Source organism: Colletes latitarsis, chromosome 10, assembly GCF_051014445.1.
Source record: "Colletes latitarsis isolate SP2378_abdomen chromosome 10, iyColLati1, whole genome shotgun sequence".
NCBI lineage: Eukaryota > Metazoa > Arthropoda > Insecta > Hymenoptera > Colletidae > Colletes > Colletes latitarsis.
Genome location: NC_135143.1, coordinates 2,250,154 through 2,272,382, shown reverse-complemented (window position 1 = coordinate 2,272,382; position 22,229 = coordinate 2,250,154). Strand labels below are relative to the sequence as shown.

Below are 22,229 nucleotides of genomic sequence, written 5' to 3'. Positions count from 1 at the left end.
ACATTCATTCGATTGAATAATCATTGAGATAAGTGTTTTTCTTTATTTGATGAATAATAAATTCCTTTATTAGTTTTCGATTAATTTTGAAAAGGTTAAGTAAATTCAAATTTAACGTGCGAGAAGATTTATGGTCGAATATATTTCTATTTCGTTTGTATACATTTCTTATGGCACACTTGTACACGACTTCTTATACTGTGCGGAATTTACGGCAATGAATAAATTGTAGCTAAATGGACAACGTATCATTTTTCGCTGTATGCTATAGAAAGAATTTTTCAAAATTTTTGCTCGTATATTTAAAGTATGATTTCAAAAGTATTGAAGTAACAAGAATTGTAATTTAATTGTTTTAAATCGTTGCAAATAAAAAAGCAAATATTCGAAATTCTCTATACTTAAAATTCAAAATTTATGTATTAAATATACTGTTTTTCAAAATATGAATAGAAGAAACCTAAAAAGAAATCTATTTATCGATCTATAATTAATATATACTAGAAATATAAATATTTTTTAAATAGTAATAATAATGTTTAAATATATATAAATAAAAGACGTAATTTTGATTGTAATTATTAAGTAATCAATGATATATAAATGTACATTCAATAATTAAATTGAATGGATTTAACGATTCATTAATTATAAAATAAAGAATCGGGTACGAAAATACCATTTGTTTTTAACATTACTATCGTTTCGAATATTCCGTTGTATAATTAACTTAATTTCGGTCCCTCTACCATCGTTTCATAAACGACCGATCGTTCAACGAAAGCTGAAAAAAATAATTACAATATTGTTTTAAAGAGATTATTGTAAATACATAATGATATATGGAAAGTAATCTGAAGCAGTTTCCTCAAACTCAGCCAGTCAACCGCCCATTTACGATATTAAATTATCACAAGAATAGCAGACTTATTGCTACAAAGTTTTCATCTGCAAATATACATACATATACGACACCATTATCATTCTGTATGTATATTATTACGTTTTATTGGTTCTAGTAAAAATTAGTGTAAGTTATCATTTTATGATTACAACTTGTTGGTTAATAATCGCAGATTACAAACTCAGTAATGAATTATAAAAATAATAAAGAAATAATCAATTATCAAAGAAAACTGAATTTGGTAAGAAACATGAATTTACTTATACATGATTTTTTATCAAAACAGCCTTCCACATTATTGCAAAATATTGTTAATCGATTTTGTAAATTGCAATTTGAAGATAAATAAAGCAAATTTTTCAAAAGTTGTTTGGAAAATGAATTTTTCACATTTTGCTGTTCTCCGCAAGTATCGATATACATTAACATTGAGATTTCAGAATAATTGTAATAATATTAGTAAATCGAAAATAATTTCTTTGGTATTTATAACAATTTATTTTAATATTTCAAAGAATGGAACTTGTTAAACAATGAAACCCAGGCTACAACCCCCTCCTAATCGCCCTTAATCCATGTTCGACTATTTCCCAACGTTGCCTGTACCAACTTTTAGTGCCTTGATAACAGTCGTAGTGGTAACAAGGACCTGGCAATTTCAATATCTCACCAATATTTCGTAAACTCAGAATACTTCTATAATACTACACATATTCACTTATATCTTGCTTCACACATAGTGTGAAGAACCTCTGTAAGTATATCTAATATTTATTTCTTCGTTATTATATAAAATTCATTCACAAATTAAATACATTTTACCAATATATTATTACTTTTACACTCCTTGTTCGTAATAGAAAACCAATTAAATTTAATTACATTTTTATAACATTATTCGACACCAAAGATTAAAATAGTGGATAGTGTTTTATAAAAATAAGGGTAGAAATCGAAGAAATAATTTGTACGATTAAAGGAAAAGCTTTTGTGAGGACCATTAAGCTAAATATTATTTGCAATTTAATTTTATTATATAAAATTAAATTAACGTACAGTAATCTAATGAAAGATAAACCGACGTAGAAAGCCATTTTATATTGTTCACGTTCCATTTTCTGTAAATTATTTTGTAGAATTTTCTCCGGATCATGAATGCAAATATATTCAATAAATATGAATACTAAATTTAACGAAATGATTAACACCAGTGTTTTGTATGGCTAATATTAACAATTTAGTACCAGATGGTAATCAATTTAATGAAATTGTTACAGATTATGTACCGTAATTTATTCGCGTACCTCGTTCTAACCATCTTCTATTCACACGTCGATTCCCGAGGTAAATTTGATTACATTCCAATTAAACACAACGTTCGATCAAGGTGACATTTTAATTTGTTTTTGTTTTCAAATTTGAAGTTAACCGCTGTGAGCCACCGGAATGGTTCTTGTGCCATAATGAGGAACGATGTATCGCATCCTCTTTTTTATGCGATGGAGATAGCGAATGCAATGATAATTCGGACGAAATAAATTGTCTCGAGTTCAACGTATGTATAATAATTTTAAAAGAGAAAAGGAAAAACATCATACAAAATAATTCAACAATCATACTGCAATCAGAAAGAAGCAATTCTTCGTACAAAAAAAATCGAAAGTACAGAATAAAATTGTTTCGTATGATATTTGAGAAAACCAATTACCCTAATAAAATTAATTTTAAATTGTAATTATCTTATTTTTATTTACTAAACGTTTCTAATAAATATATACAGAAATTCATTATATTAAAACTTACAATTACTCAAATGCAGACACATCCGACGGTTATAATAATGAATTTCAGTATAAACTACATTTTATTAGGACGGTTTTATAAATAAAGGTAAGACAGTTATCATTTGAAATTAATTTTATTAAAATGATTATCCAAAATGCTAAATATTCGAATTAGTTTTAAACGAAGAATCATCCCTCTCTTAGTTGGTCTATGTATATTAATAATTTTCCTTCTATAAGAAGGAATAATTGTATCGAAATGAAAATTAGCGAACGTATAACTCTTTTGTTAATATACGTGACTTTTAAATGGATGCCACGTCCAAGTTCAACAAATTACAATTCAATTAATTGTTATTATTAATAACAAATGACAAAGTTAATTATTAGTTTATACACAATTTATATGCTGCTTACTATAAATATTACACTTTATTAAAATTTAAATATACAGCATAAAGATATCTTGAAGATGTGCTCGTTTATAACAAATGAAGTTTAAAAGATGTCTTTAAGGCGCTATTGTTCTGTCTTTGTGTTTGTATCATACCAAAATTCATACAGCGCAGTAGACAGACTTATAAAATGATGTGACGAATAATAATATATAATTAGTAATATCTAATGCATACTAAATCACATTTTACATTTTCTTTGTGTGAATCAGTCTACCATATCCATGGTTCAATGCGCAACGGACGAATTTCAATGTATAGATAAATCTTGTATACCGATTGATAGATTTTGTGATGGAAAAATCGATTGTCCAGACAAAAGCGACGAAGAAAATAGTTGCGTGATAAATGTAAGATCATGTTTAAATTTTTATTCGTTATCTTCCAATGTGATTTCAATTTTCTGGAGTACAAAGCAAGAAAGAAATATACAACATAAAGAGTGCGCGTGAATTTTACTTTCCGAGTCGGAATAAAATAAAGAAAAATAATCACATACTTTCTAATAGTATTCATTAATATTACAGTATCTCTTGAACTCTGAATAAAGCAAAATTTTACATATTCTGCTGTAACCGATTGTTATTTTTTGTATCCTCGTAACTAGGAAAATGAAACCGGGGCAACGTGTATTTACATAACGTATTCTTTCTTGTTTTATATTATATAAAGTTTTTGCTCTCCAAATTAACCCTTTTGCAGATCATTATCACCTTTTTGCAGAGCAAATTCACCTTGTGGATGACTCAGAAGTGAAGTAATAAAACGTAATTTTTTCATATTTTGTGATTTTATTTACAATTAGTGAGCCAGCATTCAAAAGGGGACCAATTGATACTTTTAAAGTTGAATAAGTATTTTATGTTAAGTAATAATAACGTTATATCGGATTTCATTGTTATTGCAATGATTTAAGAAAACAAATTTCTAGAAAAACTTGATTTGTAAAAGAGTGAATTTGGAGTGTAAAACCTGTATTCATCTCGTATAATATTAGTATTTAATTAAGAATTACTTTTTATATTTCTTTTTCGGTACGAAACAATTTCTTCTGGTCCATACATTGTTAACAATTTAACGTACAGTTATCATGCGATGGTTTTCATTGCACCGATGGTCATTGCATAAGAAAGGAATGGGTTTGCGATGGCGTTCCGGATTGTCTTGATGGCAGTGACGAAAAAAAATGCGGTAATTTCCATAAATTTTCATAATTATTCAATATCGGGGTCAATTTCACGATCTATGTATCAATTGATTCCTCGTAGATAATAAAACGATACCGGCCAACGAATGTAACAGCGAAATCGACCGATATTTGTGTAAAAATGAAAGATGTATCCCTTTGAACTTAACTTGTAATGGAAAAAACGATTGCGGCGATAACTCTGACGAAAATGTCACTGAATGTGAGAAGGGTAAGTGTGTACCGAAGGTAAACATTACTAAAAAATATTATATGCGCGTAATCACAATGCAATTTGCATATTAAAGAAATGATTTTAACGTAATAATTATATTTTAACTATTTTAATTTGTAGCCGATGCTGTGTGCAAACAAACAGCGCACTGCGAACACTATTGCAGAAAAACACCCCAAGGTGCTCGGTGTTCATGCCGTTTGGGTTACGAATTATCGAACAATCGTACATGCACAGGTAAATGCTCGAAATGAAAAATTATGTATCAACTTAACGATAATTGAATGCATAATTTGCAGAAATTTAAATATTCAGTAATCATGCTGATAAGTATTTAGAATTGTTGCATTTAGAATTCATTACACATATTGCTTTGTAGATGTGAACGAATGCGAGAATTATGGTACATGCGATCAACAATGCATAAACACTGTTGGGTCCTATAAGTGCGCGTGTCAACCTGGTTACACCTTAAGCGACGATAAAATTTGTAAAGCCGAAGGTATTTATAGCCGCTTAATTACACGATTATTACGCGAGTAACATGGTTAAATAAATTTTAATTCATAAAATTATGAATTCTCCTACACAGGATACTTATAAAAGAGTACAGAAATATTATAATAGATGTCTGTCTTGTGTTTTCAATTTGTAAGTTTATTAAAATATCCTGTACGTTTTATTAAATTATCATATAATGTTTAATTATAGGTGGTGAAGCTTCGTTGGTGTTTTCGATAAAAACAGAAATACATGGCATATATCTTAACTCTGAAGTATATTTCCCGATCGCTCGTAATTTGCAACATGCTGTAGCCGTTTCCTTAGATGCAAATTACGTATATTGGTCCGATATCGAAAATGGAAATGAAGCAATAATTAGGAGTTTAGAGGGTGGTTCCAAGAGAGAAGTCATTGTTACAACAGGTATATTATCTAAATTACTTGGCTATTATATCTAGTAATAACACATAATGTCGTTGTTTTATTTATTCGCGCAACATTGGAATGCAAGCATTAAATTTGTTATATTTTATATTTTGAAGGTTTAGGTAGTCCTGACGATATAGCTGTAGATTGGATAACAGGCAATATATATTTCACCGACAGCGATTTCATGCAGATTGGTGTATGTAGTAATGACGGTTCTTATTGTACCATTATAGTTAAAGAACAAAACGATAAACCAAGAGGCCTTGCTTTGTTACCATCAAGGGGGTGAGTATCTTAAAGAGGTATTCCAGTCTAGATATCAATTTTTTATATGTTCATTAGAATTAAAAAAAAACTATGAATATACTCTCATAAAATGGAATTTAAAATAATCGATTTTTTGAAGGTTCTAGACTAGAATATCTCCTCAGTATTTTTTAATCGTTCTAAAAGTTACACATCTATAAAGTTGATTCTTGTCAAACGATGGTGTTCCTTAATGCATCATTGAATATTAACACGAACAATAAGATTATATATTTTTAGTTTAATGTATTGGACTCAATGGGGCTCAAATTCGCGCATATTAATGACAAGTATGGATGGAAAAAATAGCACCACGTTAATTACAAAAAAATTAGAATGGCCAAACAGTTTATCTATCGATTATGCGAACAACAGATTGTATTGGATAGATAGTAAATTAAGATTAATCGAATCGATACGACTAGATGGTTCTGACCGCAGGGTACGAATCTTCCACAATAATATCTAAAGTTACGATCTTCAGAAATTACAAATTATTTTAATTTCATATATTTTCAGACTGCATTAAACGGTGTAGCAAAGAAACCGTTTTCGTTAGCAGTATTTGAAAATAAACTCTATTGGAGCGACGCGATATCCAACACCATACAATCGTGTGACAAATTCACTGGTAAAGATTGGAAAGCTTTAGTACACTCAAATAACTCTATTTATGGGATGCATATATACCACTCTGTTTTAAAACCCAGGGTAAATACTATTCTTTTATGTTCCTACTGTTCTCTAATAGAAATAAATTATTAACAATTCAAATTATTACAATCTACAGATTTCAAATCCGTGTAATTCAAACCCTTGTTCGCAATTGTGTTTACTAAATTCAGAGAGTGGATTTACGTGTGCTTGTACATTGGACAAAGAACTCAATTTAGATCAACATACATGTCGTGGTAGGTACCAATGTTATTGCACCTTATCATGTTAAATTAGAATTAATTATGTTTCGTCAAAAAATATGTAAAATATTATAAAATTATAAAAATTTCAGTTACCAAAAAAAGAATGCGTCTTATTATCGCTTCAGGAAATACATTCATAAAGTATGACCATGAATTGTTGGGAAAACCAAAAATGACAAAAAGTATTACATTAAAACACATCACTGCGGCTGTTTATAATCCTCTTACTGGTAAAATTTATATAATTAATTACTAAATTTATAGACAAACATTATACTTGTTTTAACAAATAAGCAATAGTTTTTATTACAAAAATTATTGTCTCCAAACGGTATAAAAGCTTTTGAAGCTGAATGTTATCATCGATTTTAGTTTACCTTAACTTTACAATATATCTAGTATCGTAGTATGTTAACGTTCATCATTTATGTCACAACAGCTATATTTTCATATTTTTATAAAATTTTTCTGATATTACTCAACAATATATTGACATAGGTGATTTGTTTGCGAACGATCAATTGTCGGATACCGTTTTCAAATTCGACCGGGAATTTACCGGTGGTCTAGAAACCGTAATATCCACAAACGATTCAATAGTGAGTGGAATGGACATCGATTATATTGGGAATAATTTGTATTTATCGAATATGAAACTCAAAACTATCGACGTTTATAATTTGAATACCTACAATAAAACGGTTTTCTACTTCCAAGACGAACCTCATGATATCGTGCTCGTACCGGAAGAAGGGTAATCATTTCCATAGCAAATTACAAAGAAAAATAACTTAAATCTCTTTATAATATACAAAAAAACAAATAAGTTTCAAGCTAAACGTACAAGCCTCGCATTTATAATCGTTATAAATATCGTAATGTTGCAGTGTGATGTTCGTCGTTTTTTGCGTGAATGGAAAGTATCGCATAGATACAATGAAAATGCATGGAATTGGGGCCCGAGTTACAGTCGAAGGAAATAAAACCCCTTTGTTTGGACCGAAGATATCATTGTATTACGACAAAAATTTAAAACGACTGTTTTGGAGTGATCAACGCACTGGTCGTATTGGCAGTACAACGATCAATGGTTCGTATTCGTAATACGATTAAGAAGGAATCCTGGTTTAAAAGGCCAATTTTTAAGCTTTTCTCGAGAATTTTTTGCAAAAAAATATCATAGAACTCATTTTCTTCATCTTTCTTTGATATAAAACATGAAAAGACTAGCATACCCCCTTAAAGCGATTTAAAGTGATCCATAAAAATGATGATCATTTCTTAAGGTTTCGAGACCAACATCTTCCGCACTGGATTGACAGAACCTGTAAGTCTCGCAATTCTCGGCGATTATGTTTTTTGGACACAGTATAAATCAAATCAATTGTACTGGACTAGTAAAAGCGAGACGCAACATTATCAGAAACGCATCACGTTAGGTGAGTTAAACAAACCAAAATAAATATAATAAAGGACGAACGAATATATTTACAATGATTTGTGAAAAAATTATTCTTCTTCTTTAGACATACCAGAAAGTTTGGATATATTGCACTTAGTCGGGTTACACGAAACGTATGTAAATGATCACAACTGTCGCAGAAACAATGGAAACTGTTCTCATGTATGCCTGGTGTCTAATCTTCGTTCTCACGTAAGTCATAAATATTGTAATTAATATAATTTCCTAGGCAGATTCTAATTTATAAATGAATGTACGAGTGAAACATATATAGAAGTTACTTTACGAATCGATCGAAAATTTGTAATTCTTGGAAATTTCCAGATTTGCGCGTGTCCACCCGATATGATGCTGAGTGCAGATAATCGAACGTGCATTCCTCAAACCGCTTGCAATCCGGGAGAAATAAAATGCGAAGAACACGATATATGCATAAAATTGCATCAAAGGTATGGTGTTAGAATCGTTATTGTACGTTTATAAATAAAATAAAGATATATTTCGACTTGTTACAACAACAGCGTTTTCGTAACAATTGCAGATGCGATGGCGTAAAAGACTGCCCTAACGGTGAAGATGAATCGGGCGTGTGCGATGAACTGGAACTGTCGAAGTGTACAAAAGACAACCAATTTCAATGTAAAAGCGGAGAATGTATAAACAAGACGGCACGTTGCGATTCCCATTATGACTGTATAGATCGATCAGACGAGGAGGACTGTGATAAAAAAGAATGCAACTCTAGTAAATCAACTCATTTACTCAATATTATTTACAATATCTTCATTGTTTACAACAATAAGACTGTTTAAATTTAGCGAAACGTTATACTAGATATCATATACTGTGTATATAAACGAACAATATAATGTAGATACGATCAAGGATAAAAATTATTCGATAGCAGTGTTCGTATATAATTATATTACGAACAGAAAACTCGATTATTATCTGATTAAATAAATTAATATTGTTTAAAACCATAGTGTAGTTGTGCTTGTATGATTATAGCATATGAATAGATCAATCGTTACTTAAGCTTTAGTTAAAGAAATTATTATTGAAATACTTCGCGCGTAAAAATTCATGACTGCTTTGCGGATTTCAAATCTGGATAGAATAAAATCGATTTTATTCGTACTCTTCCTACGCTTTAACTACTCATTCTTTTGAAATTTTATTTGAAAAATATAGAAAGGTTGGATTTAACCGATATGAGCACTTCAATACCTTATTAAGATTAAGTTTAAGATCTCTTCTATTGGATTCTTACATCCAATCTGTTTCGCGCGATAAGAAACGTTGAGTTCGCATACCTGAACGAATAAATAATATTGTCGCAATTGATATTCGACACAGTACAAAGTTAAATAAAGCTCCGCGATGCTTCGATAACCAACGATTACTCATAGTGAAAATTTTGTATCTTTCAGGTGAGTTTCAATGTCACGAAGGAAAATGCATATCAAAATATCTTTTATGCGACGGGCAACCCGACTGTTCTGATTTTTCTGATGAAATGCATTGCTCTAAACATGTTTGTGACACAGATAGTTTCTCATGCGACATGAGAATGTGTATTCCGAAATCGTGGAATTGTGACGGTGAGGTGAGTCCCATGATTTCTATTAATATTATAGGACAAGTCACGGCGTGCAATGCGTTCTTTTAATCCAAATTCAATTAAACGTCGCTGGACAGAAAGTTGTTTTTCATGATCGTTCCTTACGTAACGTGTTATTTTGATTTCCATCTATTTTTATACAGGGTGTTCGGTTACCCCTGGAGAAAATTGTAACGGGAGATTCTAGAGGCCAAAATAACACGAAAATCAAGAATACCAATTTGTTGATGGAGACTTCGTTAAAAAATTGTTAACGTTTAAAGTTCCACCCGTACTGAATTTTTTTCTCGAAAATGCGCAGGATTTCGGGGGTATGAGTATTCACCAAAAATGATTGTAATTGACCCCCACAACCAAAAATAATTTTTTTAGAATAATTTGAAATCTTTTAATGTAATTTTTTAATAACTTTTTAACGAAGTCTCAGTCAAGAAATTGATATTCTTGATTTTCGTTTTATTTCGGCCTCTAGAATCTCCCATTAAAATTTTTCCCAGGGGTGGCCAAACACCCTGTATGTTTGAATGCTTAATAGACAGCATTAATTGAAACGTCAATTTTTCATTACGAGCATATACATATAGCATGTTCTGCTTAAACTCTCGATCGTAATCTTTTTGTTTTGTATTTTAATTCAGATCGACTGTCCAGACGCTTCTGACGAAAGTGAAACGTGCCATAGAAAATCGTGTCCACCTGAAACGTTCACGTGTAGTAATGGTCGTTGCATAGACAAGACGTTAACGTGCGATGGAATCGATGATTGCCAGGATTACAGCGACGAACAATACTGTACACAAAAGGCTAAGGACAATATCGTCAATTGTACCGCGAACGAATACAAATGTTATAATACGGAAATGTGTCTTCCAAAACAAGTAAGGTGCGTTATTTATTACCAAAGTCACTCTCAAGTATGGGCGACCATCCACCCACCCCATAGATCGGTCCTTGAAAAGGAAACCCACTGTTACAATTGAAAATAAGATTTTCAAGATAGTTTACGAATAATTTTGAAATCTATTTAATAAATCTCTAATATTTTCAAAGAGTATGCAGTTCTTAAACTACTTGTAAAAATTTCATATATAAACATTAATTGTTATAGACATAATAGGAATTTTCATTGCAAGTTCTGAAACAGGAAATCACATCATTTTCTTAAACTATAAGATGGTAGCTTCGATTGCACGTATGAACTTAAAAAAATATGGTGGAAGTTTGAAAAAAAATCTTGAAATCGCATGAAGAAGTCAATGTTTCTTTTAACGTCGCGTAGAAATTAATTATTAAATCGAAAATTCCTTATTTTATAGGTGCGATGGCGTCCAGGATTGTCCAAAGAACGACGACGAACGTAATTGTGCTCGATGCCAAAAAGGAGAGTACGCTTGCGACAATCGGAATTGCATCGACAACTCGTGGGTGTGCGATACGGTCAACGACTGCGGCGATGGATCCGATGAAAGAGATTGCGACGGTAGTAAATCGAGAAATATCGTTACAAGCACCGTTTCTAATTGCAAAGAATTCAAGTGTTCTAACGGAGTTTGCCTACCATTTGAGAAAGTGTGCGACGGAATAGTGGATTGTTTGGATCGAAGCGATGAATTTGGAGAGTGTAGTAAGTATCGTAATAATAAAGAGATACACCATGACTATTAACGCATTAAATAGTGAAAAATATTAATAGAGGGTCGGGTGCAATTTAAATTTACCTCGTTCGTTGCAGTACACCTTTCGTCTTAAATTTATTATTCTTGCAGCGCTCTCCTGTACGAAAAATAATCCCTGCGAAAATATATGCTACAAGACACCCCTTGGCCCAATGTGCGGTTGCCCAATCGGATATCAATTGAGCAACGATCAAAGATCGTGCGAAGATATCAACGAATGCGAACGTAACATTTGTCCGCAATCTTGTCACAACAAGGACGGATCTTTCATTTGCTCTTGCTACGAGGGATACGTACTTCGAAGTGACAAAATCTCTTGCAAAGTAGCTGGTAAGGGTCGAAGAAAGAAAAAAACGTAATCGATTATTGCTCAATTTTAATGCGACTTATTATAATAGGGCCATCGATGGAAATAATCTCTGTCTCCGGAAAACACATCAGGAAATTGTCGCAGAGCTTAAGTTCGACTACAGTCCTGTACAAAGAATTAAATTCCGAAATAAGTGGCATCGACGTGAACGCAAGAATGGAAACCATCTATTGGAGTAACGGTAAGACCGCGATAAGGTAATGCGTATATCAGTATAAAAGAAATATGTGTCACAGCATTTGCAAACGAATCAGCGTATCCGAACAGGTGAAAACAGGTACGAAGCGTTATCAAGACTTATGGATTAAATATTAAGCCTGCGAGAAACTGAAAATCAATTGTGATGCAAAACCAATTTCACGAAAAAAGTTTATGTTAGCCAAAATAATAAGAATAACACGATCTTTGAATTTTCGTTGAAAAGTCAGAACATTGTACATGTCACTGTGTATTTAATTTTATTTTTATTTATATGCAAGCGTTGAATAATATTTCCTACGACACCGTGATAATTATATCGTTAAAAAAAAGACATGAAAATATTTTTATTGTTCTCAGATGTGTTAGGTATGATAAATAAATTACATATAAAGAGCAAGGAACGAAAGACTATCACCGGCCTTGGAAGACCGGAAGCACTCGCCGTTGACTGGATCACAGATAATGTGTATTTTGGCGACAATGATCATGTGAGCAGCATCAAGGTACAATATTGTTATTAATCGATTCGTATGAAATATTTGTCCGATCAAGTATGTTATGAAAGAAATTGTCTACTGATAATTTTTCAGGTATGCAATCTAGAGGAACGAAAGTGCGCAAACCTGGTTACGATCGGGTCACGAATCAAGCTGATGTCTGTTGCTGTCGATCCAAAACGGGGGTATATTTGAGTTTTTTAACTGCTTTGCGTTATCTTTAATTTAAAATAACGATAACTCTCCTCGAATTGCATGCAATGTTGAAAAGCGAATGAACTTATTGTTGGACTTTAATATAATGTTTTATAATTACATAAAACTGTGATGCAGGTTGCTATTTTGGAGTCAAACAAGTTGGATAGAGTACAACCAGCCCACCAGTGCAATACGTCGGTCCAGTACAACGGGTTCTAACGTAACAGCAATTGTTTCACGAAAAATTGGTATTGTCTATGCAATAACGATCGATCACATGAGATCTAGACTATATTGGACAGACACTCTCCTCAAAACTATTGAGTCTTCAAATTTCGATGGTTCTGATCGCGTGGAATTCTTGAAGACGGATGTAAGTATAGTCGGAACGGTATTAGCTTATCTAAAAATAACTGCTTTTTTATGTATCGATGCATCTAGAAGAGTACTATTCCAAAAAATACTAAAGTACTTATGCTCTAAACCTAATAATTCAAAAGTTATTACAGTTGAAAGTTTACTAAGTTATTTCGATATATCTGCATATTTTCATTAAGATATTCTTAATACACACTTGCTATTCTCGTGTCTAATTTCACAGGGTTATCAAGCTCTAAGCATAAACGTATACGAAGATAATTTGTATTGGCTGATGGGTACTACCAGTACGTTAAAAAAATGTAAATTATTTGGTGACCAATCTTGCTCGTCGATTTCCCTTGGTAAATCGAATATCGACAAATATTTTACAATTTTGCATATATCAAGGCAACCTATCGGCAAGTACATAAATGATTAATAATGTATCACTCATTGAAAAGTAAATAATATTAGCAAGGAAATATCGTGAACGTTCTCGAGGTCCAACTTAACAAACTTTTGTTGCCATTTTTTAAAGAGATTCCTAGATCGCAAAAAATATTGAAACATGTTTCAAATAATAAAAGTCGTACTGTTTCTATTGAAACTAGACGACGATTCACACTATTCACGATGTCCTTTTGTAATACAAGTTTCCCACTTAAAATTCTCCGTTTTGCGAATCAAGTTTTTCTAAACAATTGTTTCCTTAAGCTGTTGTAATAAAAATTGAATGTAAATTTATTGTTAAAATATTTCAAATTCTACTTTATGTACTACAAAGATATACGCGAATTACTTATTCAATAGCAATTATCAACTCATTAGATATGGAATTCATAATTATGTACGAGTATAGTATGAAAACTATGCAGCTGATGGTAATTTCACGTAATTTATTTATATAATAATTATGACGAAGGAATATCATTAATTACATCTATCAAATACTTATGAATTCTTCATTGAAGAATATAATGGTAGAAAATTGCATTGTCTAACCAATAAGATCGCGACTTTAAAACAGGACGAATTTGATTTAGAAATAGTTGAATTTGAACTATAATATTTAGAAAGTAAAAGAAAATACATTTTTGTTTATTCTAATAATATGTTGTTTTGCAACTTTTTTGAATAGGAAGAAACACTTGTGAGGATCATAAATGTGATTACATGTGCGTATTGGGTAGCAATAATTCTGTATGTATTTGCCAAAATGGACACCCAAATGATTCCAAAGGCACTTGTACAGAAGACATAAATACAGGAATTAAATTTCATTTGAGTACGGATAATAAAAAAAACAGTCGTCAACAAAATGGAGCGTTAATTGGAATAATCGTCGCGTTATTAGGATGCGTTAGCATTATGACTGTGTATTTGTACTATGACAAAATCAAACCCACTTTTACGAAAAAAAATACTCTGAAGTAAATTAGTAAACCATTTTCAAATAATTCATAAAAATCATTCATTTTTTTAAATTTCTATATGGAAATATTATCTTTCTCATTTGTAGTATTCATTTCCAAAATCCAAGGTACGAACGACGAAGCGAGATCCCGTCACATATATCCAGTTTACCTCCAGGGGAACACGAGTACGTGAATCCAGTGATTAATATACCAAAGGTAACATAATTGTATCGCTTTTTAATCGAAAAATACGTACATATATTAATTTGCATTTTTTATTTAGAAACAGCAGAAGGATGAAATAGAAAAAAATGAAATACAGAAAATAAATTTACATTCTGATCTGTCGGAAGACGAGACTACAGATTCAGTATATAAGCATAACTCTCGTTTAATTTATTAAAATACAAATCAAACTGAACGTCAAATTAAAATGAAATATTTATAAATATTTAATAAATATTATTTCAACAAATCGATCATCGATATAATTTTTTTAAAAATTTATTTAGCTAATATAACCTCTACATAGCTAAAAAACATATAAGATGTGTGTGAATTGTGCGATTGGGCACAACTTTGAACACTTAACCCAATGTTACTCGATGGCGACAGATGTCCAGAGGAAACTGCCCCTCTACTTATGAATGACTTGGTAAAAAAGACAGTCGTCAATTAAACCACTGATATCAGTAAAGTTACCAAACGTAAAAAAGTCTTTCCTTACATGATCTACAGGATTGCTTTTATTAACAATTTTATCCGATACTTAAAGAAACTATTCTAAATTCGCAAATATTAACACACATGGAGGTGCTACGACCGGAAACCCGAAAGAAGATATGTATGTAGATGGAATCCATAAGTTCCATCGATCTCCTTTCACATTCTTATACTAAAATATACTTTAGAAACATAGAGAAATAAAAGTTAAATTATATCAAACAGTATAAAACAAAATATCACATCACAAATCTACTAATATTACACATAATGAAAATGTCACAAAAATTTTTGAAATAACATGAAAATAGAAATTTTTTAAAGAAATCGATCAAAGTATTTTACCTATACCTACTTAACGAGAAATACAAATTTGCAAAATACTAAATGGTTACAAAAATTATCACCTAACTAAAGGACCATAAAAATTTCAGAAACAAACAGAAACGGAAAATGAGTAGAAATGAACAACATACTATTATAAATCTTCTTCCATCGATATATGTTTCATTCTTACGATCATAAAAGGAAGCGAGAAAGTAAAAATAGAAAGTAATTAAACAGAATAACATACTATAAATTATAGTCTTTTGATGATATAATTAATTAAAGAAATATAAAAATTCCCAAAAGAATGCTAATTATAACAGACACGATTAAATAAAATATTTCAGTCTGATTGATTTTGGTTCAAAGATTCGTCTAATTCAGTACATTATTGATATGCATTTCATTATCTGCGGAAATTCGTTATTTTTTTATAAACTTGTTGTAAAGTTACAGTAGAAAGTAAGGTTAAGTACATTTTTTGACAGGTTCACAGGTAGAAACAAGTGACTATCGTTACTGTGTTCAAAATGCCAGGTAGTCAAATGCTAATTTGTTAAACATTTATTGAATGAAATTTCTGCTATTTCTGCTAATATTTCATTGAATAAATCACCATTTTACTATTAGGTACATTTACTAAATACATAATGGCTCAGGTATCCAATAAAGTTGCTCTTCTTGAAAATATAAAATATTGATAGTATTATATGTTATAAAAAAGATAAAAAAATGTGTGGCATGCCTCCAAGTGGTTTCAATTTAATTTGTGTAAGCATCAGTAATAGGATCTTCAAAAGAAAAAGAAGGGTATAAACACCTCACCGTAAACCATAGTTTACATTTTAAAGACCCAAAAACAGGTGCTCATATAAACACAATTGAAACTACATGGAGGCATAGTAAACATTTTTTGCCTGAATATTGTCGGTTAGTATTTGCAATTTCACACGTTTTTTAATATTTTTTGTAACATATAATACCATAAATATTTTCTATTTTCAGCAAAAAAGATAATTTCATCGGGTATCTAAGCTATTATGTATTTTACAAATCTTACAAGCAGGAGAAAGATGATTTATTTAATCAAATATTAAAAGAAATTTCTGAAATTTCTTTTGACTCTGTAGAAAATGAAAATATACCAGATCTAGACGATAATGAAATTTAATAATAAAAAAAAGTTAAATCAACGCATTACATACAATTGTAATTTATTATATTGTCTACCCATAATCAGTGTCAGAGGGGGGTGGCAACATTTTTTACTGTTGCTGCATGTACTGTCTAACTATAAGTACTGTCCGAGTAGGTCTGGGTTATATGGGTGGGTGGGGAGAGTAATTGTTGCTGCACATACTATCTACCTGATCGATTCATGAAAAGTCTATGCGTAAAAAAATGATTTTTATGCATACACGTTCTACAAATTCTCATTTGACAATGTAGCATTATCAAATTAGATCAATCATTTATAATTTGTAACATGAACGTAGCAACGATAGTCACTTGTTTCTATCTGTGAACCTGTCAAAAAATATACTTAACCTTACTTTTTACTGTAACTTTACGAAAAGTTTATAAAAAAATAACGAATTTCCGCAGATAATGAAATGCATATCAATAATGTACTGAATTAGGACGAATCGAATTACGTATAAATCACCCCGATCGGTGAACGGGCCGTTTGCTAGGAATGTTCCAAAGAATTATATAACCTCACATAATATGGAAGAAATAGAAATAATAAATGGTTAAATGAAATACGATGTAATACTTACTTAAAGAAGACGTTCATAGTAATTCATAACGAACGAAACAAATTGTTAAGGAAATTAAAATCAGGATTCGATAATCAAAGAAGCAAGTAACTATGAGTATATATCAAAGTTAAACAAAAAAAAGAGGTAATAGTGATCAACAATAGCTAGGTAGTGTAGACAGTTGGTAATGACCAGGAAGATCAGTCAGTCAGAGTTAGATGTTATCCGAGGATGACTAGAAGACAAATCCAACATATCCTTTTCCCTTGGAGGCCTAAGCTAGAATCAGTGTGGCCCATAGATGCCAAATTCAGCATCCGGTGTTTTACTCACACATGGCAGATCACGCGTACGTGAGCTCGTGGAGTTTCGGAAAGTCGACAAAGGCAAACTGACACATGCCCTCTTTCTCGATTATTCCGAAGCTGCCCGAAGTAATTTCGGTCCGCCTCGTGGGAGTCGAGAGAGAAAGGCTCACATTTGCTTTCTCGCTCTTTACAACTGAAATCCGACCTCCCGTCTACGGCATACGATTTGGAATCAGAGATGCCAGAAAAGCACCGAAGGTGCTTTCTCACACTATGCTAGATCACGCGTACGTGAGCTCGTGGAGTTTCGGAAAATCGACAAAGGCAAACTGACACATGCCCTCTTTCTCGATTATTCCGAAGCTGCCCGAAGTAATTTCGGTCCGCCTCGTGGGAGTCGAGAGAGAAAGGCTCACATTTGCCTTCTCACTCTTAACAACTGAAATCCGACCTCCCGCCTACGGCATACGATTTGGAATCTCGAGCCATGATTTTCAACTGCCCAGGCATTTTTATTTTCCGACTTATGTAGGCGCACATAAGCAAAGTACCCATAATGGAAAAAAAATTTTGTAAAATTTATTTTACGGAAATACACGTTTTAAGACCCCCTGATCATATTTTAATTATTGAAAAAAAAGAAATTTTTTTTATTATTCCCATGTATGAGCGTACATATGTATATTAATAATACGATTTTTCAAAATCAAAATTCTTTAAGATTGAAAATTAATAAATTAAAATGAGAGTCCACTCTTTGCCAGTATCGTGCACGTTGTGGCATTTTTCAATAAGAAGAGTTCTTATTTTTATAACATAAACAAAAAAGTAGAATTAATAGTTGCGGAAGTTAATTAATAATGATTTTCCTCGATATATTTTGAGTTAACCGTATCAATTTGTTATGACGAACTAAATATTATATGTTTGATTTGGCTTAATTTTGCATAAAAGAATGATTGTATCGATCCATAGAAATTAATAACGTGCACGATACCGCTCAATGGAAACCACGGGAAGGTTGTGGTCTCTTCGATCAGGAGGGAAATGTAAAAAACTGTTATTTAATTATGCAATGTGCAATATTGAAATGTTTAAACCAATGTAATGAAAAAAGAGCTCGTAGATACATTAATGTTTGATTAATGTACATACGAGCTATAGTCACGAGATCCCCACCATCAAACCGTTTAAAAACAAAGGAATAGTGATCCCGTTTGTCAGTGTGATACAAAGTATGGGTTGGATTTAAAATTTGAAAAGGACATAGTCGAATATTTTTAAAGGTACAAAACATAGCGTTTCATTTTAGAACAGTAACATGAGTTAGCAGGTACTATCATAAAACTGTTTTAGCCAGTTATATCCCTTTTTACCTGAAGTATAAGGTAAAAAGTACGAGGTACAAGTAAATCGAAATCCGAAAATCATTCACATTATATCAATGTAAATGAAGCGGCCTTTCCACCAGAGTTAAATGCAAAATTTTGTAATTTCTGTGAAAACAGAATTTTCATTAGATGTACGTGGTGTTTAAAATTTTTATGTTTTGACTGTTTTTACGAAAAATACCATCCAGATTCATGTACTTCATATATTGAAAATAACACATGTTAAATGTAATTGGTAAATTCAACTTTAAAAAAAAATATTCGAAGATCAGACAAAAATATAATGTCACATTTAGTGTACGATTAAAATATAATTAAAAAACAAAAAGATTTCTTTTAGCAGGGTTCGAACCTGTAAAGCAAAAGAAGCTCGAACTTGCAGCCAAACACCTCATTATTCATGCCACGCTGGTTGTTAGTGAATTTGGTTTTATTTTTGAAGATAAGTAGCTGTAATAACTTTAATAATATCTTGCAGTAAAACTTAACCCAAAACCGGGTACCATTCCAACTTTCCCTTGTTAGAACCGAGTTTTCAATTTGTTGAATAATAAAAAAAAATTTCTTTTTTTTCAATAATTAAAATATGATCAGGGGGTCTTAAAACGTGTATTTCTGTAAAATAAATTTTACAAAATTTTTTTCCCATTATGGGTACTTTGCTTATGTGCGCCTACATAGGTCGGAAAGTAAAAATGCCTGGGCAGTCGAGAATCACGACTCGAGATTCCAAATCGTATGCCGTAGACGGGAGGTCGGATTTCAGTTGTTAAGAGCGAGAAGGCAACTGTGAGCCTTTCTCTCTCGACTCTCACGAGGCGGTCCGAAATTACTTCGGGCAACTTCGGAGAATCGAGAAAGAGGGCACGCGTCATTTTGCCTTTGTCGGGTTTCCGAAACTCCACGAGCTCACGTACGCGTGATTTGGCATAGTGTGAGAAAGCACCTTCGGTGCTTTTCTGGCATCTCTGGTGTGGCCAGATCGGGCATAATTGAGTGCATCGAAATTGACAGTAGTGACGACGAAGTTCCTTAGCGTCTAACAGAGTGGTGGGGATAGCAGGCATATACTACCGCACGAGTCACCTGTACGTGAGCTCGGCATTTCGCACAATTTCGGGAAAACGATAAAGAACGCTACTGTGAGTCTTTGCTTCTTGCTCTTGTAAAAAAGAAACAGCTGAAATACGACCTCGCGATAATCGGCATACGATTTTAAGTCTCGACTTTCCAGCATTTTTACTTTCCGACCTATGTAATGTATGATATAATGAAAAAAAAAGTTTCGAAAATTTTTTTTAGCGGAAATACACGTTTTAAGACCCTCTGATCATATTGTGACCATTAATAAAAAAGACATTTTTTTGTTTCTATGCTATTAACATGATTGCGTCTAAACAGCTTAACGAATTTCAATGAAACTTTACATTTAAATTTTATGTTCTTATTTCAAGGTCTGATTAAATTTTGAGCGTGATCTGCTCCTGGATAATGATGATTATACGTCTTATAATTATATAATTATTTCGATACATATACATTATTTGTAAAAAATTTTTAAAACGATTTATATAAATCTTAAGAAGGATTAAGATCAAATAAACTTTTCTCCTATTTTTTCTAGAAAGGAAAAATTAAACGAAATCTTATACATTGCATACCTACCTAAACCACATTAAAAACGTATTCCACAAATATTTTAGAATAATGTTGTTCAAAGCAGTCCCACTCGTAAAGGGTTAATTAAGGATTAATTAAAACGAAAAACCACTCTTAGCCAGCACCGTGCACGCTGTAACAATCTTCAGTAACAAATATTTTGTAAAGATATAATTTAAATAGGAAAATGAATTGCTACAGAAATAGATTACTACTGACTTTTCCCACTATGTTTTTCAATAACCGTATCAATTTGTAACACAGAATCAAATGTTATATATTTGACTTAACTTTACATAACAAAATAATTGAAATATTGGAAAAACAATAACGTGCACGTTACCGTTTAATGGAAATCTGATGGATCTCAATTTCCCTCCTTCCATTAGGATGTAAAAAATCCTTAGTTATTTGTAACATTACCACTCGTCGTATATTAAAACATCCACATTCGTCTTGCCTTTTTTTTATTCTCTACTGAATTCATTACTGGAATACATTAAATTAACTGCTATTCATGCAATAGAATTTTATTTTTAATTATTGCTCTTTAAAAACCAACGGAAACTGGGTTATATATGTATATCTACGCCCCTTCTTTCTCCATCCTCGTCGTTTCTACGACCCAGCGACCCGCGAGGAGTATAACAAAACACTGTCGTAATCCTGTATCAGTCACTGCTGTAACAGCAGATAGAAAAAATAGAGATAAAGTTTATTTGATTTTGAACCTTCTTAATGTAAGAATGTTGATATTACGGTCAGGAGAGCGGTTGGGCGTTTTAATAAAGATTAAGACACGATGGACTTTCCAAAAACTATATTCGATGTATATCTGCTCGCGGCAACAGCCAACACAAATCTGTACCCTGACAGAGAACCAGGGTCGTGAGGACACCCTTGACAGTACGGCCCTTCTTTGTCTAAGTGTCCTGGCCGATCCTCCTTTAAGAGGGGGAAACGCGCCAAAGAGAAGCACATGGCCCGCTTCGGGCATTTATCTATTTCAACGTTTCTAACATTCGGCCATACTGACAATCAAGTCTGCCCTCAGACTTTACAATAAAATTACTCCTTTGATTTTGTCTGAAAAAATAAAAAGGTTGTTGTCGTGACATGATACCGTTGCATCACTCACGATCAACTATGGATACCGTTGTATCCCTTACTGACAACCATCCTGCCTGAGACACGCCTTCGTGTCCGTCTGGTTCGGTATCCTTCTCGGCACAGATACCGTTGCACCTGGCGAAGGATATTTGCCTAAGGTACCTGCATACCTATACCCAGCATCTTCGACACCGTATGTGTCCGTTTGGCTCAACGCCCTTCCTCGCTAAGATACCGTCGTATCCGCAAAGGATAACTTTCTTGGGTCATTCCCGTTAGAATGGTGTTAGGTGACCCCTTTTCGTCCTTCTCCCTCATCAGGTGCTTAGGCCGTTGCCCTCGCTCGCCGGATTTTGCCTGGTTGCCGGGCAAAGTCCCTCCTGATGCTTATCGAAGCCTTAACGCTTTCGATCCACCCTGAC

At 32.3% G+C, this 22,229-nt stretch overlaps 1 protein-coding gene across 3 annotated transcripts; it reads left to right on the top strand.

The window, feature by feature from the left end:
* The first annotated feature begins 1,469 nt into the window (after window positions 1–1,469).
* On the top strand, window positions 1,470–15,433 carry Yl (Putative vitellogenin receptor yl). 3 transcript variants are annotated; one of them, XM_076776327.1, is made up of 32 exons: window positions 1,470–1,658; window positions 2,182–2,248; window positions 2,329–2,459; window positions 3,356–3,493; window positions 4,229–4,334; window positions 4,412–4,561; window positions 4,685–4,801; window positions 4,944–5,066; window positions 5,276–5,491; window positions 5,611–5,782; window positions 6,044–6,245; window positions 6,323–6,514; window positions 6,594–6,714; window positions 6,813–6,953; window positions 7,222–7,477; window positions 7,611–7,813; window positions 8,010–8,162; window positions 8,250–8,377; window positions 8,510–8,634; window positions 8,727–8,929; window positions 9,619–9,794; window positions 10,448–10,692; window positions 11,126–11,433; window positions 11,576–11,815; window positions 11,884–12,036; window positions 12,414–12,559; window positions 12,647–12,738; window positions 12,887–13,124; window positions 13,353–13,534; window positions 14,254–14,541; window positions 14,631–14,742; window positions 14,816–15,433. In XM_076776327.1, the coding sequence occupies exons 2-32, from the start codon at window positions 2,185–2,187 to the stop codon at window positions 14,927–14,929; spliced, it is 5,235 nt and encodes a 1,744-aa protein (XP_076632442.1). In that variant the 5' UTR covers window positions 1,470–1,658; window positions 2,182–2,184; the 3' UTR covers window positions 14,930–15,433. The 3 variants fall into 3 exon arrangements, with proteins under 3 accessions (XP_076632442.1, XP_076632440.1, XP_076632441.1); XM_076776325.1 differs by having other exon boundaries at window positions 14,810–15,433; XM_076776326.1 differs by having other exon boundaries at window positions 1,471–1,658; window positions 13,353–13,530; window positions 14,250–14,541; window positions 14,810–15,433.
* Window positions 15,434–22,229: the final 6,796 nt, after the last annotated feature.

Coding starts and splice junctions, on each gene's coding strand:
- Yl (XM_076776325.1), top strand. CDS start 2,185: ATGTACCGTAATTTATTCGCGTACCTCGTTCTAACCATCTTCTATTCA. Junction 2,249..2,328: donor TTCACACGTCGATTCCCGAG/GTAAATTTGATT, acceptor TCAAATTTGAAG/TTAACCGCTGTGAGCCACCG. Junction 3,494..4,228: donor AAAATAGTTGCGTGATAAAT/GTAAGATCATGT, acceptor TTTAACGTACAG/TTATCATGCGATGGTTTTCA.